The sequence below is a fragment of the Columba livia genome, chromosome 28 (assembly GCF_036013475.1).
Source record: "Columba livia isolate bColLiv1 breed racing homer chromosome 28, bColLiv1.pat.W.v2, whole genome shotgun sequence".
Lineage (NCBI taxonomy): Eukaryota > Metazoa > Chordata > Aves > Columbiformes > Columbidae > Columba > Columba livia.
Window position 1 is genome coordinate 3,448,846 of NC_088629.1, and position 15,725 is coordinate 3,464,570.

The 15,725-nt window shown below is 53.1% G+C and overlaps 1 protein-coding gene across 1 annotated transcript; it reads left to right on the forward strand.

The window, feature by feature from the left end:
• Positions 1 to 715: 715 nt before the first annotated feature.
• On the forward strand, positions 716 to 4,756 carry LOC135576524 (SUN domain-containing protein 3-like). Its single transcript, XM_065042705.1, has 6 exons — positions 716 to 1,039; positions 2,298 to 2,356; positions 2,820 to 3,016; positions 3,589 to 3,673; positions 4,063 to 4,178; positions 4,350 to 4,756. Exons 1-6 carry the CDS (start codon positions 975 to 977, stop codon positions 4,578 to 4,580), a joined length of 753 nt encoding a protein of 250 aa, XP_064898777.1. The 5' UTR covers positions 716 to 974; the 3' UTR covers positions 4,581 to 4,756.
• Positions 4,757 to 15,725: the final 10,969 nt, after the last annotated feature.

The window sequence follows — 15,725 nt, forward strand, 5'->3', positions numbered from 1 at the left end:
AAGGCACCAGCACGAAGCAGCCGGTGCCTCCTGCAGCCGGCCAAGCCAACAAAGGCGGTTGCCGGCCAGTATAGAATGTTACGTTTCAAAAGCTCCAACTGCTCCTCCAGCTTTAGTCCAGGAAGGTTCGTTCCGACTTCAGCCGTGAGGTTGAGAATCTTCTTACTCCATCAGCTTCTGAAACCATTTCTACCAAAGCAGAAGGCGCTGGCAGTATTGTAACAAAAGCTAATCGTGCACAGCCCGACATCAACGGTCAGCACAAGGTCAGGAAAAACTCCTGCGGCACTGAGGATGAATTTGGTGCCTCTCAGCCTCGTCTCCTCCTCTGCTGTGGCCACCACATGGAGAGGTAACACAGCCAGACAGAGTGACAGCACAGGTGGCCAATCAGAGAGAGGGTCACCTCAGGGAAGGGCAGGCCCAGGCAGAGTGCCAGCCCAGACAGCCAATCAGAGGTCACATCTCAGTTGAGGGGCGGGCACTGCACTGCAGCAGCCTGAGCAGCCAGTGACCAATCAGAGCCAGCATCACCTCAGGGAAAGGGTGGCCCAAACCAGGGCAGAGTGACAGCCCGGGTGACCAATCAGAGAGAGCGTCACTTCAGGTGAACTGCATCTGAGCAGCCTGACTAGCTGGGGGCCAATCAGAGGCCACTCTCAGGGAAGGGCGGGCCCCAAACAGGGCAGAGTGACGGCCCAGGGGACCAATGCGAGGCAGCGTCACCTCATGGGGGAGATGTCCCTTGCAGACAGGACTGCAAGACCCGCTCCTGCCAGGTTGGACTTTGCCTCCAAACGTGGCGCAGCCTCTTCCATTGTGACATCACCCACTGCCGTTGTGTCACAAAGCAGCGTCAGCGCTGAGGTCGGCACAGCAGGGGATAAGACCAGGGGTCTCCCTGCGCCTTGGCCACTCTCGATCTTGAGGGAACCGAGATCGCAGAGTTTTTGGCTCATTCCTGAGCAAGGAAGATGCTTGTTACCTGCACCTCAGCAGGTACCAAGGGACACACAGAGAAGGTTGAACGTCTGAACGGGTATGTTTGAAAACTCCTTCTCCCCTTTCCCCAGGTGTGTTTTCCACCTCGTCAGCTGGGGTGGGTGGAGGGTGGGCAGGAGAGGAACACGAGGGCAGCCTGAGAGCTGGGTCTGGAGCTGCTGGAAGGCAGCAGCCGCCTTTCAGTCTCTTCATGAACACCAGGGCTGGGCCCAGAAGCCTTTGATCTCTGCAGAATGAGGGACAGGTCCATTTTGGATGGGACAGAGAGAGTCCCAGGGGTGGCCCGGACACAGCCTGCCACAGTAATTGTGAGAGCTCATCTCCGTCCTGTGTTGTGCTCTGCAGGGTGGGTTCTGTCCCTGAGCCTGCTTGGTTTTCCTCTCCACGGGGACCAGAAGGACACCAGCGTGTCCTCTGTTGGCCGTGGGTCTGACTTGTGTTCCTGACAGAGGAGGTTTCCTCGGGAAACCTGGTCAGCTCCTCACCAGGGCTCTGCCTTAGGAAAGGGGCTCAAAGTCCTCAAAGGGGTGCAAGGAGTTCTCTAGGAGAACAAAAGGGATTGTTTATTCCTGATGAGTGTCGCTGTGAGCCTGTTGAGAGCCTCCTGGAACAGGCAGGAGGAATTTCCCCCTTGCAGAGCGGTGTGTGCTGTGTCTTGGCAGATCAGGCTCAGGGCAGCAGGGCCCAGACACCGGAGTTTCTTTGGTGCTTCCTTGGTTGCCCGTTGCTTGCCAGCACGCATTGACATTCACCGCTCCCTCCCTCTTTCCAGTCTGCATTTGTCTGCCGTTCTGCCAAGAGAAGGGCCAGAGATAACCCGGCTGCTAAAGAAACGCTGTGAGAGGGGAGACACACACCCCCCTGGCAACTGTTGGACTGTAGGGGCACAGGCTGAACCTTCTCTTGAGAGGGTGGAGAACAGGATCAGCACAAGTGTCCATTGAATGCTGGGCAGGAGAAACAGGCGTTTGTTATGTCTTTACATTTGCAGAGAACCCCTCTCCAGCCCCACAGACACAAAGTGTGGACAGAAGTCCTGTTGCAACTCCTGCTCTTAGTCCGGAGTTAATCTTGAGCCCTTTGTCCCTAAGGAAACAATCTTTGTCGTGACAAATCCCCCACTGGTGCAGCTGGTGACACCTCCAGCAGTGACTGGAGCTGGTGCAGGACCAAGCCAATGCACACGGCAGGAACGCCAGGCTCAAGGGCTGAGTCCATGCTGCTGCTCTCCAGTCTGCTGCTGATCTGCACGGGAACCGCCAGCTTCACCGGCCTTTTCTTTATCTGCTCTGCAGGAAGATGAAGGCACTGAAGGCATCGACCCTGGTGCTGCTTCTCGGTCTCTTCTCTTTTGGTGAGTCTCTGCAGATCTCTGACCTGAGGACGGTGCTTTAGAAGGTACTCGGGGCTCCATCCTGCCCTGTTCCGCTTCCCCCGCTGTGAGCAGAGGAGCTCAGCCAAGAGCAGAAAGTCCCCACAGAGCTGTGCCGGTCCCTGCTCCAGCGGGACGGGTGTGGGTGAGGAAGGGCTGAGTTGCCTTCCCCAGGAGGGCTGAGCCAGTTCTCTTCAGCCCAGGGAGAGGCCGTGGCTGAGCTCTCCTGCCCCAGGGGCTGAGAATCTTCTGCAGAACAAGGAGCACAGTCCAGGGCAGGGAACGTCCATCTCTTGCGGAGCCCGTACGCCATGATGGCCACTGTCAAAGACAACAGGAGGGGAGACAGCTGTGGCACTTGGGAGAGACACTGAAAGGGGAGCAGGCAGCCCGAGGCATAGCCCAGCCTTAGACCAAGTTCTAAGCTCTGGTGTGTGTTCCACAGGTGTTTACCACGTGGGACGACTTGGTGCCTTAACCCCCTGGAGCACTGCAGACCTGAGCAAAACCCTGCCCCTGCCAGACCAGCTCCGTGAGGTTCAGGAACAGCTTTATCATCTGCGCTGGAGCACTAAGGATGTGGCTGAGCGGGCTCTGCAGGAAGGACTGAAGCAGGCAAAGCTCCCAGGCGTTACCGGACGGGTAAGGGCACGAGGCAGAAGGATCTACTCAGGGGTTTTATCCTCCATCCGCATGTATCCTACTCCATTCCCTGTCACAGCCAACAGGCTGGTGCTGCTGGAACAAGTGCTGCCATGGCCACGCTTCCTTTTCCTGTTGCTCCACACGTCCCTATGGGGAAAAGAGAGCGTGACGGGAATGCCAGCTGTCTGAGTCGGACCTTCCTCTGCGCCCAGATCTCGGGTCCTCCTCAAGGGAGGACTGGAATTAAGGAATGGTCTCAGCAGTGCAGAGTTAAGCCAGGCCTATCTCATGCCCAGAAGGCTTATCTGTCCGTGCTGCCTGGCCTGGGGTCTCTCCACAGGAAAAGCCCCTTCCCGCAGCTCCAGCATTCAGAGCACTGGAGTGAGCAGTCCCCCTTTCTGATCCCGACAATCAGAGCAGAGCAAACCTGGGAGGCTTCCAGGCAATGTGGGCGTTCCCTCCCTCTGAAACGGGCCTTGTCCCCGTTCACCTTGGCTGGCCTTGCAGGGGAGCTGCTTGCCCCGGTCCTTCTCCTTCCAACAGGCGCTCTCCTTTGTGTTCCTTCCCAGGCTGTTCACGAGATCATCAATCAAGCTTTGGAGAAGCTGGAGGCAATCCAAGTCCTGATGCCGGATTACGCCCTGAAATCAGCAGGTGCTGTGACATTGTACAAACAAACCAGTTCCAAAACGCTTCCTGTCCAGATTGACAAGATGGGCATTGGAACATGCCCAGGGGCAGGAGAGAAGGGGCGAGAAGTCAAGGGTGAATTTGTGCCCTAAAAGTGCCCCCACTGACAGAGCCTGTAATGGGCCAGACCCCATGGGAAACACAGAAAGGCTGGTTCACAGTCTTGTCTTTTGCCATGGCCAAATACGACAGTTTGATGACTCCCTGCTGTGTGTTCCAGAGGGGTCGAGCCAAGAAGAATAAGGGGAACCCACTGTAGGACATGGATGACAACTGAGAAGCCTTTTTCAAGTTGAGAGTGTAACATTCCTCCTGACACTGCCTGATGATCATGCTCATCTTTCAATTTCCAGGGGCAGCTGTCATTCATTCCAAGACTTCTCCATCCTTCCGAACTGGCAAAGCCAAGTTCTTCTTGTACTCCCTGCCGGTGATGGATTACATGAGGTCCCCTGAGCTTATTCTGGAGGTAGGAGCACCCAGAAGCGGTAAAACAAAGGTTGGGAGAATGAACCACACACGCTGCTCCGAGTGTCCTTCCCCCCTGTCTTTGCTCCTGGAAGCTTCTTTTCCTGCCCCCTTCTCTCATGGACCTGCTCTCCTCCTGTGTCTCCCTGCTGAGTATTTCTTGTCCTTTCAGCCAGAAAATCATCCTGGAAACTGCTGGCCCTTCCCAGGAAGTCAGGGACACGTGTTCATCAAGCTGTCCATGCCAGTCATTCCCAGAGCCATCACCATGGACCATGTCTCAGGGACAGCGTTCCATGGAGAAAGCATCTCTGGAGCTCCAAAGGACTTTGCTGTCTATGTAAGTGATTTCTCTGGAGTTGGGGGCAGGGGGTTGCACAGCATTTCTAAGCAGGGGGTGTAGATGGGTCAAAGAGTCCATGGGCCTGAAGCTTCCTCCTGGCTCTCAGAACAAACACGCTCCTTGAGGTCATTTCCTTCCCATTGAATTCCTCTTTTTTTCAATGTACCACTCAAAAAGCAGCTTCTGGGACAAGATGCTACTCCAGGAGCCACAAGGAAAGGGAGCTGGACAGTACATGGTCCTAAACCTTCTTGGTTTCCAATCCCAGTGGCATTTGTGATCCTCAAGTCACCTCCCTCTCACTGGGAGTGTCTGCTCCTTTTCTGACTGCCAGCTTGGACTCGTTGAGTGGGCAAGTGTGACGTGCTGCCCACTTGCAGCTTTTCATCTTGTCCTTGTGCTCATCATCCTTGGACTACGTAGCTGAAATAACCCCGTACTTCACCAGCTGAAGTTCAGTCTTCCATGGTGCACCAGACGTTCTTGTTTTCTCTACCCCTGTTTTTCTGTAGGGCTTCAAGGAAGAACACGAGGAGCAGGGAATGTTCCTGGGACAGTTAACTTTCCTGGCGCCACTGAATCCCAGTCAGACCTTCCAGCTGAAGGTATGGGGACACAGAGGGAGGAGAACTGCAGGAGAGGAGGAGAAACACGGCTGGATGGGGAGAGGCTTCCCTGCCAAAGGGTACAGGCAGCCCTGTCCTTGAGCGAGTGCCACGCTGCCTTTCTTCTGCTTTATCTCCCTGGTGGCAGATGCCTGCACTGCCGCTCTTCTCTTTCATTTTGGGGTTAAACTTCAGTGCTTATAAGCACCACAGTTGAAGCTGGAATCAGCTTGATTGGACCCCAAGTGCACACAAGCGGCCGCATCCTGTAGGATGCACGACTGCTGGTCTGCCAGTTAGAGACCAGTAATACTGGGCTTCCTGAGGGCTTTGTTGGTGCTGGCAGTGAGTAGTGACATGGAGGCCATTCTGTTTCCATGGCTTTCTAGAGAAGGCAACAAGACATTATACTGACCCCAGCACTGGGTCTTCTGACGGTGGAAACCTGTGCCCCAAAGCAGGTGAGAACTTTCCAGTGTATTTGCTGAGGCATCTGGTAGCTGCTTCTTCCTTTGCTGTTCTCATGGCCCAATGGGGTAGAGCAGGATAAGAACATCTGGACCACCACAGGTCAAAAGCCCCTGTGGGGCAGCAGGAAGGAAGCTGCTGATTGAGGCCGTTGCTGCGACACTTCTGTCAGTGCTCATGTGCCAGAGAGGAAAAGGCGACTCATTTCTTCTTGTCATTGCAGAACGAGCTCCCTGGGGTCGTGAATTACATCAGGCTGCAAGTGCTGAGCAACTGGGGCCACCCGGACTACACCTGCTTGTATCGGTTCAGGGTGCACGGTGATCCGCCCAAAGACGGGGGAGACACGGCAGTTTCACCTGTCAATAAATTCCATTAATGTTCACCCAGTCGAGTTCCCGTCTGCTTTGCCTGTGATGCTGCCTGGTCCTCTCTGAGCTCACTGGAGCTCCCCGTCCTTCTCTAAACCCACCAGCTTATGGGAGACTTCAGGAGCACACAGCAAGATTGTCCTAATTAAAAGAAACAGGAAAACTCAGTCACAAATCTGCAGAAAGCCTGACATCCACACTCTTGCTGTGACACAGGAACATCAGCAAGGCCCTGCCTGGACACCAGAGATTAAATTAATGGACAGTTTGCCTATGCAAGAAGCAACTAAGGATCGACTGAGTGGAACCATCTGTTGTTACCAGTTTTCACAAGAGGCACGTGCTGCTTCAGCTTCCATCTTTCAGTCTGTTGCCGATGAGAAAATGGAAGTGTGGGTTTTTGTGAGAAGGAAACCTTAACAGGAGAGTGGGTTCATGGACTTATTTGCCTCTCTGGGCACATATTGAGTTAATAGCCCGGGAACGTTACAGAGTGATTAGCAAAGCAATCCCAGGACACTTAAATATCCCATACCCACACCAGTCTGTCTTTCCTTTTGACCCGAGCTCCCCAAGCCCCAAGGCAGGAGCAGGCAGGACAGTCGTGTGCTCGGGTCGCACCAGGGAGGAGAGAGCAGGACCAGCGCTTGGCACCCAGGGCTGGGAACAGCAATTTGTGCTCTGAGCTGGGGCTTAGTCCATGTGCAAGCCCAGCACGGGTCCAGATACCAAACTGAGGGTGTCGGTTCACCCCCGGTGCCACACACACAGCACCTTCTTCCATCGCCTCCTCCGATGAGCTGTTTTGCAGCCCCTTCCAGCTCAGCCCAGCTCAGACACCTGCACTCTGGCTCAGGGCTGCCTGGGGCTGGTGACCCTCGGGGCAGCAGCAGGAACCGCTCTGACCCTGGTTGTGGGGCTGTCCCTGGGCTGAGCCTCGGGCCCAGGGCTGCTGAACTGGGCCATGCTGGGGCCCAGGGCTGCTGGGGTCGACAGGTCCCCCCGTCAGCTTTCCCACAGGGACCCACAGAGACCCATAGAGACCATAGGGACCCATAGAGCTCCATAGAGACCCATAGAGCCCCATAGAGACCATAGAGACTCATACAGACCCATAGAGACCATAGGGACCCATAGAGACCCATAGGGACCCATAGAGGGCCATAGGGACCCATAGAGACCATAGGGACCCATAGAGCCCCATAGAGACCCACTCTACCAGTGTTGCTGTTCTCCGTGGTGCAGTGTGGTGCTCAGCAGGCACAGCCAGAGCTGTTCCTGTGCCAGGAGAAGACTTCACACAGAGCCTTGGCTGATGGTGACAGTTCCCACCAGCCGTCCAGCTCTGGAAGGTCCAGGTGCCACAGAGGGGACACTGACTGGTCATCACTTCTCTTGCAGGAACAGGATTGACCAGCAGGAGGGAGGCAGAACCAGAGGGTCCATGAGGTCAGAAAGCACATCAGAGCGCTGGTACAGTCATGGTCACAGCAGAGGGAGAACAGAAAGAGATGCAGTGACCTGGTTGGGACAATGCTGCTGATGTGAAACCTGCCACACAAACACAGAGACAGATCCATCACCACATGGTGGAGAAGGCAGACGTTAGAACACATGAAGCACCGTGGATCAGCTAGAAACCATCCAAATTACATGTGGGAAGGATGTTTTACCTGGTGACAAGAACATCACCTGCCAAAGGATGAAACAGGGGAGCACTGGAAAATGAAAGATTAGTTAATTTGGATTAGCAGCTGACCAAACAATATCAAAACTAAATACAGATTCTGGATGGTTCCCTATCAACAGAACAAGACATGCGTAGAAAGCAACTGAACAGGCAAGAAATAAATTGGTATAATATGTGTGAAATGTCAATGGCACAAAAACACACCCTCCTGGTAGAAACTAAAGCTGCACTATTTTTCTAAAAATGCAGTACATTTATTATAAACATTCAGCCAGGGAAAAGTTAGGGTGACCCTTCTGTGGCAGGATCAAACTCCCCTCTCTCCCCCTCCCTCCTCCATCATGGAAGGAGTGGCCACATCTCCCTCTCTCTGTGTCGAGGGTTAAGATTGCGGGGTGACAATAAAACCCTGGCAGATGTATTGTTAACCCCCTCTCCCCCCCCCCCACTTCCCCCTCCCTCTTCCCCCTTTTCACTAAGGAGAGGCGATTGGGAGGAAAAGAAGCACAGAGTGAAGAGAGTTGGAAAAAAATTAAAGATGTTTTACTAATGCTGCTAATAAGAATAGAGAAAATAATACAAAATATACAAAACCAATCTTGAAAGTCTCAGCAACTGCAGAGCCGGCACCCAAAGTCCTGGATTAGACTCTGCAGCCAATCGGAGCTGGATTCAGTCTCTCACTAGGCCTCAGTTCGCAGGGACGACTAGCAAGGTCCTCTTCTAATGTCGGCCATGAGCAGAAGGGAAAAGGGAAAAGCCCAAGCGAACGAGATCCTCGTGATCTCCCACTTTTATATGAAGTATTCACGTGAATGGAATGTTATACCCAGTTGGTCAGTTTCTTGGTCTCTTTCTTCTCGTCGCCCCTCTCGCGAGATGTCCATCTGTGCTTATCAATAAGTTTGCATTCCATTGCTAGGTTTACCAAAACATGTGTCTGGTTCTCCAGGAAAATGCAGTTAATATGAAGGCTTTAGCTGACAGGCAAATTCACTAAAAGAGAAACTTGTTTTTAGCAAAACCAGGACACCCCCCAGCACCCCAGGTCCCTTTCTGCAGGGCTGCTCTCCAGCTGCTCCTCTCCCCATTTACACTTGTGCAGCTGTTGCCCCCTCACAGGGGCAGAACCCACATTTGGGCTTGTTACACATCAACCATCATCTCCCAATGCTCCAGTCCGTCCAGATGCCTCTGCAGGGCCTCTTGTCTCTTGAGAAACTCAACACGGAATCACAGACTGGTTGGGGTTGGGAAGGACCTCTGGAGAACATCTAGTCCAACCCACCTGCTAGACCGGGTTCACCAGAGCAGATGGCACAGAATGGCATCTACGTGTGTTCTGAGTGCCTCCAGAGGAGGAGACTCTCCATCCTCTCTAGGCAGCCTGTTCCAGGGCTCTGGCACCCTCACAGTAAAGAAGTTTCTCCTCATGTCGAGACAGATCCTCCTGTGTGTCATTCTGTGCCCGTTGCCCCTCACCCTGTCATTGGGCACCACTGAAAAGGGTCGGGCCCATCCTCTTCACACCCACCCTGGGGGTATTTAGCAGCATAAACATGATCCCCTGTCAGCTTGTCTTCTCCAGGCCAAACAGACCCAGTTCTCTGAGTCTTGCCTCTTCAGAAATAAGCTCCAGAGCCCTCATCATCTCTGTGTCTCTCCACTGGACTCTCTCCAGTAATTCCTTCTCCTTTGTAAGCTGGGGAGCCCAGAGCTGGACACACAACTCCAGGTGCGGCCTCTCCAGGGTAGATCAGAGAGGGAAGATAATCTGCCTCGACCTGCTGGTCATGCTCTTCCTAATGCTCCCCAGGAGACTCTTGGCCACAAGGGCACATTGCTGCCTCATGGTCAACCTGTTGTCCACCAACTTGGGAGAAGACTCATCGGCTTCTCTTTCTGCTCAGGGCCTGTAGGAAACACCCACAACACGTCACCCCATGTTAGTCTGGCCCTTTGTTTTTACTCATAAGCTCTGGACTCATTTTTCATCCCCTCAGGCAGAGCTTGATACATTTGAATTGCTCTCTCACATAAAGCGCAACTCCCCCATCGCCCTTGCTGGCCTGTCTTTCCAAAAAAGTACAGACCCTTCCAGTTGTGTGAGCTGCGCCACCGTGTCTCTAGAATGGCAAAGAGATCGTGGCTGTGTGACCATACACGGAGCTCTCGCTGTTCCTGTTTGTTCCCCATGCTGCATGCGTTGGTGCACAGACATTTCAGAGAAGGAATCGAGTGTGCAGGTTTCCCGTGAGGTCTGCAGAAGGATCCACCACAGCCATACACACCCTGGAGCTGGTTGACCTTCTGGTCCTTATCTTGGGAGGCAGCTCAGGAACATTTGTCGCTTCTCTGGTTGGTCTGGCTTGTTTTCCCCAATTGGATGTGTTGGCATGGGTTTTGCCACTTTGGACTCTGTCCCCGAGCCCTTCAGTTGAAAGCCCACCTCACCAAGTTGGCCAGCCTGCTGCCAAACATTCCCTCGCCTCTTCTAGACAGGTGGATCCCATCCCTCCCTAGCTGCTTATAGTCATCAATGTCCCATTGTCATAGCAGCCAAAACCCTTAGGACACCACCAGCCACAAAGCGTGGAGTTGATGTGCATTATACATCTCTTTCTGTCTGCGCCCTTTCCTTTAATTGGTAGAAGGGAGGGAAAGATGACCTGGGCATCAGATTTATTCACTTGTACTCCCAAGGCTTTCTGGTCTTCCTTGACAGTACCCAGGCTGGGACTTGCAGTGCCATTGGTGCCCACGTGGAAGAGCGGCTGTGCTGTACAGGGGCAGAGCGAGACCAGAGCCTGCAAAGGGATGGCCATGGACAGGGAGGTGAACTTCAGCTACTGCAGGAACCAGCTGGAGAACAACATTTGTGAGGGGTGAGGATGGCTGCCGGGCATGACAGGACGGTTGGGAAGAACCGCTCAAGGCTGCATGGAAGTAGAACTGGTTGGGATTAAAAATTCGGTGGAGGGGGCAGAGTAGTACCTCCATAACCAGCACTGAGGGGGTGTCACCCCCATCCCTGCTGCGCAGCCAACCCCAGAGTGCCCATGCAACCCAGGTGTGATGTCACGGCTCGTGTTCCATCCGCAGCGCTGGAGCCCGGCAACGACCACAACAAAGAGAATCCCACCAGCACTGAGCAAAGCCCATCCTGTCTTCCCTTTTTGCTTTCTTACCACTTGCCCTGTTCCCAGTCCAGCCCTTGTATCCCATTCCCCGTGCCTTGGCTGCAAAATCCAACCTTCTCACCTGCTCCCACCAACTCAGTCCCGTCTTTCCCTTCCCACTTTTTTTTGTTATGAAGGTCTTGAAGAAGAGGAAAACTGCACTGCTGCAGGTATGGCCCCCATTGCCTGGGGGGCTGGCGTGGCATGGGACCCCACTCTGGGGAGCTCAGGGGCCAGGAGCTCAGCTTGTCTTCTCCACCCAGCCCTGCAAGGCCACGGGCTGGGAGAAGCCCTTCTGGGCTGCTCGTCCCCTGCTGAAATCGAGCATCCCTGCCTGTGGGACACGTCTCCATGGGAGCCCAGGGCACCCCGGGCTCGTGTCAGAGGGATGCTCAGCGGGAGCAGCTGGTGCTGCCCGCAGCCTGAGCCCGTGCCTCCTCTGCCCCTTTCCAGGCTGGAGCCAGGGCAGCCCAGCCCTGCCCGTGGAGGTGCGCAGAGTCAAAAAACCCACCTGTGCAAGGTAAGGAGCTTCTGGGTCCCGAGGCAGGTGTGGGGCTGGGGTCTGTGCCTGGGACACCCCACAGGGCAGGGACGTGGCTGCTCAACCCTGCCCTTTCTTCTCCCGCACATCTGCAATACCGTGTCACTCCCAAATCTGCTGAAGGGCACAAAGCGCAGGATCCAGTGGCTGCAGGTGCTGGCCCGTGGGTGCTGGTGGCCCAGGAGCTGCCCAGACTCCAAGCAGCTACTGCTGGAGACATACCATTGGGTCCTGTCACACCATAGCTCTCCCTGGGCAGCGAGAGGGGTTGGGGTGCTGAGACCCCTGTCCCACAGGTGCGCTGGGCTGGTCAGGGCAGGACCAATGCACTTTTCTGCTTGTATTTGCCCTTAGGATACACCACATCTGGCTGGGGAGCTGCATGTCCGGCTGCTGGGGTCAAGGAAGGAGAGATGGAGGAGAAGATGGACGTAGATGTGATGGTGGAAGAACAGATGGAGGTTGATGTGACGGTGGAGGAAGAGATGATGGATGTGGACGAAGGGACAGAGGAAGAAATGGAGGTAGATGCAGAGATCGAGGAGGCAATGGATGTGGATGGATAGATGAAGATCACAGATGGATGTACCAGCAGCCGGATAGGAACGTGCTCCCCAGCCACTGCCTACAGCAGCTGCAATAATGTTGGTGGGTGGGTTATACATTAGACAGGAGCTTTAGGGTTTTTTGTTTTTAGTTGTAGTTGTTTTTTCTGTACATAGATTTGTTTCTTTGTGTGTTTGTTTTGGTAAATAGATTGATTTATGTTTTTTCAGCCCTGTGCTCTCTGTCATTTTCTTGTATCTGCAGAGCTGTGGTTTCCGCTCGCTCTGGGTTCCTGGGGCTGGAGGTGGCTGGGGGTGCTGGCACAGCCACCCCGGGGACAGGGGGTCCCTGTGCACTGAGGGGTCCCACTTGCAGAGACATGGCACTGGGCACCAGTGGGGTTGGTTCATGGGCTGCTGGAGAGCGGTGTCCCCAACAGCAAAGCTGTCACCAGCAATGAGTGAGCCATGAGAGCCTTGGGAATGGCTTGTGCCGGGATCAGGGAGAAGGTTTTGCAGCTGTAGGTGCTGCTGTTTAAGGCTCTGAACCTACCCATGCGCAGGGCTTTGGAGCTGTGCCCCACCAGGCTGGGTTCAGGACCGGGGTTGCTCCCAGCTTGCAGAAGTGTCCGGGCTGGAGCCAGTGGGAGCTGTTCCTCTCCTCTGGACGCATGCAAGGACATTCAAGTCCTTCTCAAATGGTGGGGCCCAGCCCAACACACAGTGCTCCAGGTGAGGCTGCACCAAGCCTGGACCCAGTGGGAAAATCCCTTCTCTTGGCTGGCTGGTCGGGCTGTGTTTGACGTCCCCAAGACGCCGTTTGCCCTTTCCGAGCCCAGGCACACTGCTGGCTCCTGAGCCGCTGCCCCCCCAGCACCCCAGGTCCCTTTCTGCAGGGCTGCTCTCCAGCTGCTCCTCTCCCCGTTTACACTTGTGCAGCTGTTGCCCCCTCACAGGGGCAGAACCCGCATTTGGCTTATTACACATCAACCATTCATCATAGCCCAATGCTCCAGTCTGTCCAGATGCCTCTGCAGGGCCTCTCGTCTCTTGAGAAGCTCAACACGGAATCACAGACTGGTTGGGGTTGGGAAGGACCTCTGGAGAACATCTAGTCCAACCCACCTGCTAGACCGGGTTCACCAGAGCAGATGGCACAGAATGGCATCTACGTGTGTTCTGAGTGTCTCCAGAGGAGGAGACTCTCCATCCTCTCTAGGCAGCCTGTTCCAGGGCTCTGGCACCCTCACAGTAAAGAAGTTTCTCCTCATGTCAAGACAGAACCTCCTGTGTGTCATTCTGTGCCTGTTGCCCCTCACCCTGTCATTGGGCACCACTGAAAAGAGTCGGGCCCATCCTCTTTACACCCACCCTGGGGATATTTAGCAGCATAAACACGATCCCCTGTCAGCTTGTCTTCTCCAGGCCAAACAGACCCAGTTCTCTCAGTCTTGCCTCTTCAGAAAGAAGCTCCAGAGCCCTCATCATCTCTGTGTCTCTCCACTGGACTCTCTCCAGTAATTCCTTCTCCTTTGTAAGCTGTTGTCGAGGGTTTAGATTGCGGGGTGAGAATAAAATGCTGGCAGATATATTGTTAACCTGCTCTCCTCCCTCCACTTCCCCCTTTTGCCCCTCCCTCTCCCCCCTTCCCACTCAGGACAGGCCATCGGGAGGGAAAGAATGACAGAGAGAAGAGAGTTGGAAAAATTAGAAATGTTTTATTAATGCTACTGATAAGAATAGAGAAAATGATACAAAATATACAAAATCAATCTGAAAAGTCCCAGTAACTGCAGAGCCGGCACCCGAAGTCCTGGAGTGGACTCTACAGCCAACCGGAGCTGGATTCCGTCTCTCACTGGCCTCAGTTTGCAGGGACAACTCGCAACGTCCTCTCCTAATGTCGCAGTAAGGAAAAGGGATGAGATCCTCGTGATCTCCCACTTTTATATGAAGTATCACGTGAATGGGATGTTATACACAGTTGGTCAGTTTCTTGGTCAGCGGTTTGATGTTATACACAGTTGGTCAGTTTCTTGGTCAGCGGTTTGATGTTATACACATTTGGTCAGTTTCTTGGTCACCGGTTTCTCGTCACCCCTCTCGTGAGATGTCCATCCATGCTTATCAATAACCTCGCATTACATTGCTATTTTCACCAAAACATGTATCTGGTTTTCCAGGAAAATGCAGCTGATATGAAGCTTGAGCTGACAGGCAAATTCACTAAAAGAGAAACTTGTTTTTTAACAAAACCAGGACATTCCACCCCTTATAATATGCCATTCACAGAATACTTAAACCTTATCAATACAATCTATCAATACAATCTAATTAATCACTACTAATATATATATACACATATGTACATATATACACAGGAGTAATTAATCTGAATCAGTGGACCATCCTTTGAAAAGTTCATTAAGTTCATGTCGTCACGACAGTCTCTCAGGGCAGGAAAAATGGTGCATCTAGTGCATCTCATGACCACTGTTTGTGGGTTAAAAGACTCTTATCAGTTTCAGAGAAGTTGTCAGGCGCCACTCGAAGAAGCGAGCGCTGGTTTCATCATCACCGTCTTCGTCTGAAAGACACTTATGAAACACTGTTTGTGCAGCAATTCACATCATGCAATTAAGTATTGAATATTTTCACCTAAAATCAAATCCCCTTGAGGTAAACACCGGACTTCTCCATCCTTATGCATCACCCAGCAGGTGCTGCCAGGTCCTGGGCAAAAACAATCCCAGGAATGGGCTTGCCTTTGCCTGAGGCAGGAGGAACCCAGACTGCCTTTCCTAACATGTTTTTCATGTGTACTACAGGGACTGTATCTCCTTCTACAGTCTGTAGAATTTCTGATTGGGCAGGCCCGGCTCGATTGGTTGATCCCCTGGTGTTGACCAACCAAGTGGCTTTTGCTAAATGTGAATCCCAGTTTTTAAAGGTTCCACATCCAATGCCTTTAGTGTAGTTTTTAGCAAACCATTGTACCTTTCAATTTTCCCAGAGGCTGGTGCATGATATGGAATATGATTTACCCACTCAGTACCGTGTTCTTTGGCCCAGTTGTCTATAAGACTGTTTTTGAAATGAGTACCATTGTCTGATTCAATTCTTTCTGGCGTACCGTGTCGCCAAAGGACTTGCTTTTCAAGGCCAAAGATAGTATTTCGGGCTGTAGCATGAGGTACGGCATATGTTTCCAACCATCCAGTGGTTGCTTCCACCATTGTAAGTACATAACGCTTACCTTGACGTGTTTGTGGAAGTGTAATATAATCAATCTGCCAAGCCTCTCCGTACTTATACTTTAACCATGGCCCCCCATACCATACAGGCTTTAACCGTTTTGCTTGTTTGATTTCGGCGCAAGTTTCACATTCAGGAATAACCTGTGAAATAGTGTCCATAGTTAAGTCCACCCCTCGATCGCGAGCCCATTTCTATGTTGCATCTCTACCTTGATGCCCTGAAGCATCATGGACCCACCAGGCTAGGAAAAGCTCACCTTTATGTTGCCAGTCCAAGTCCACCTCAGCTACTTGAATCTTAGCAGCTTGATCCGCTTGTTGGTTGTTTCGATGTTCCTCGGTGGCTCGACTTTTAGGCACATGAGCATCTACATGACGAACTTTCACAGGCAGGCTCTCTAGCCGAGCAGCAATGTCTTGCCACAGTGTGGCAGCCCAAATGGGTTTACCTCTGCGCTGCCAGTTGCTTTTCTTCCATTGCTGTAGCCACCCCCACAAGGCATTTGCTACCATCCATGGGTCAGTGTAGAGATAAAGTATTGGCCACTT

Coding starts and splice junctions, on each gene's coding strand:
- LOC135576524 (XM_065042705.1), top strand. CDS start 975: ATGCTTGTTACCTGCACCTCAGCAGGTACCAAGGGACACACAGAGAAG. Junction 2,357..2,819: donor TCTCGGTCTCTTCTCTTTTG/GTGAGTCTCTGC, acceptor TGTGTTCCACAG/GTGTTTACCACGTGGGACGA. Junction 3,674..4,062: donor TTACGCCCTGAAATCAGCAG/GTGCTGTGACAT, acceptor TTCAATTTCCAG/GGGCAGCTGTCATTCATTCC.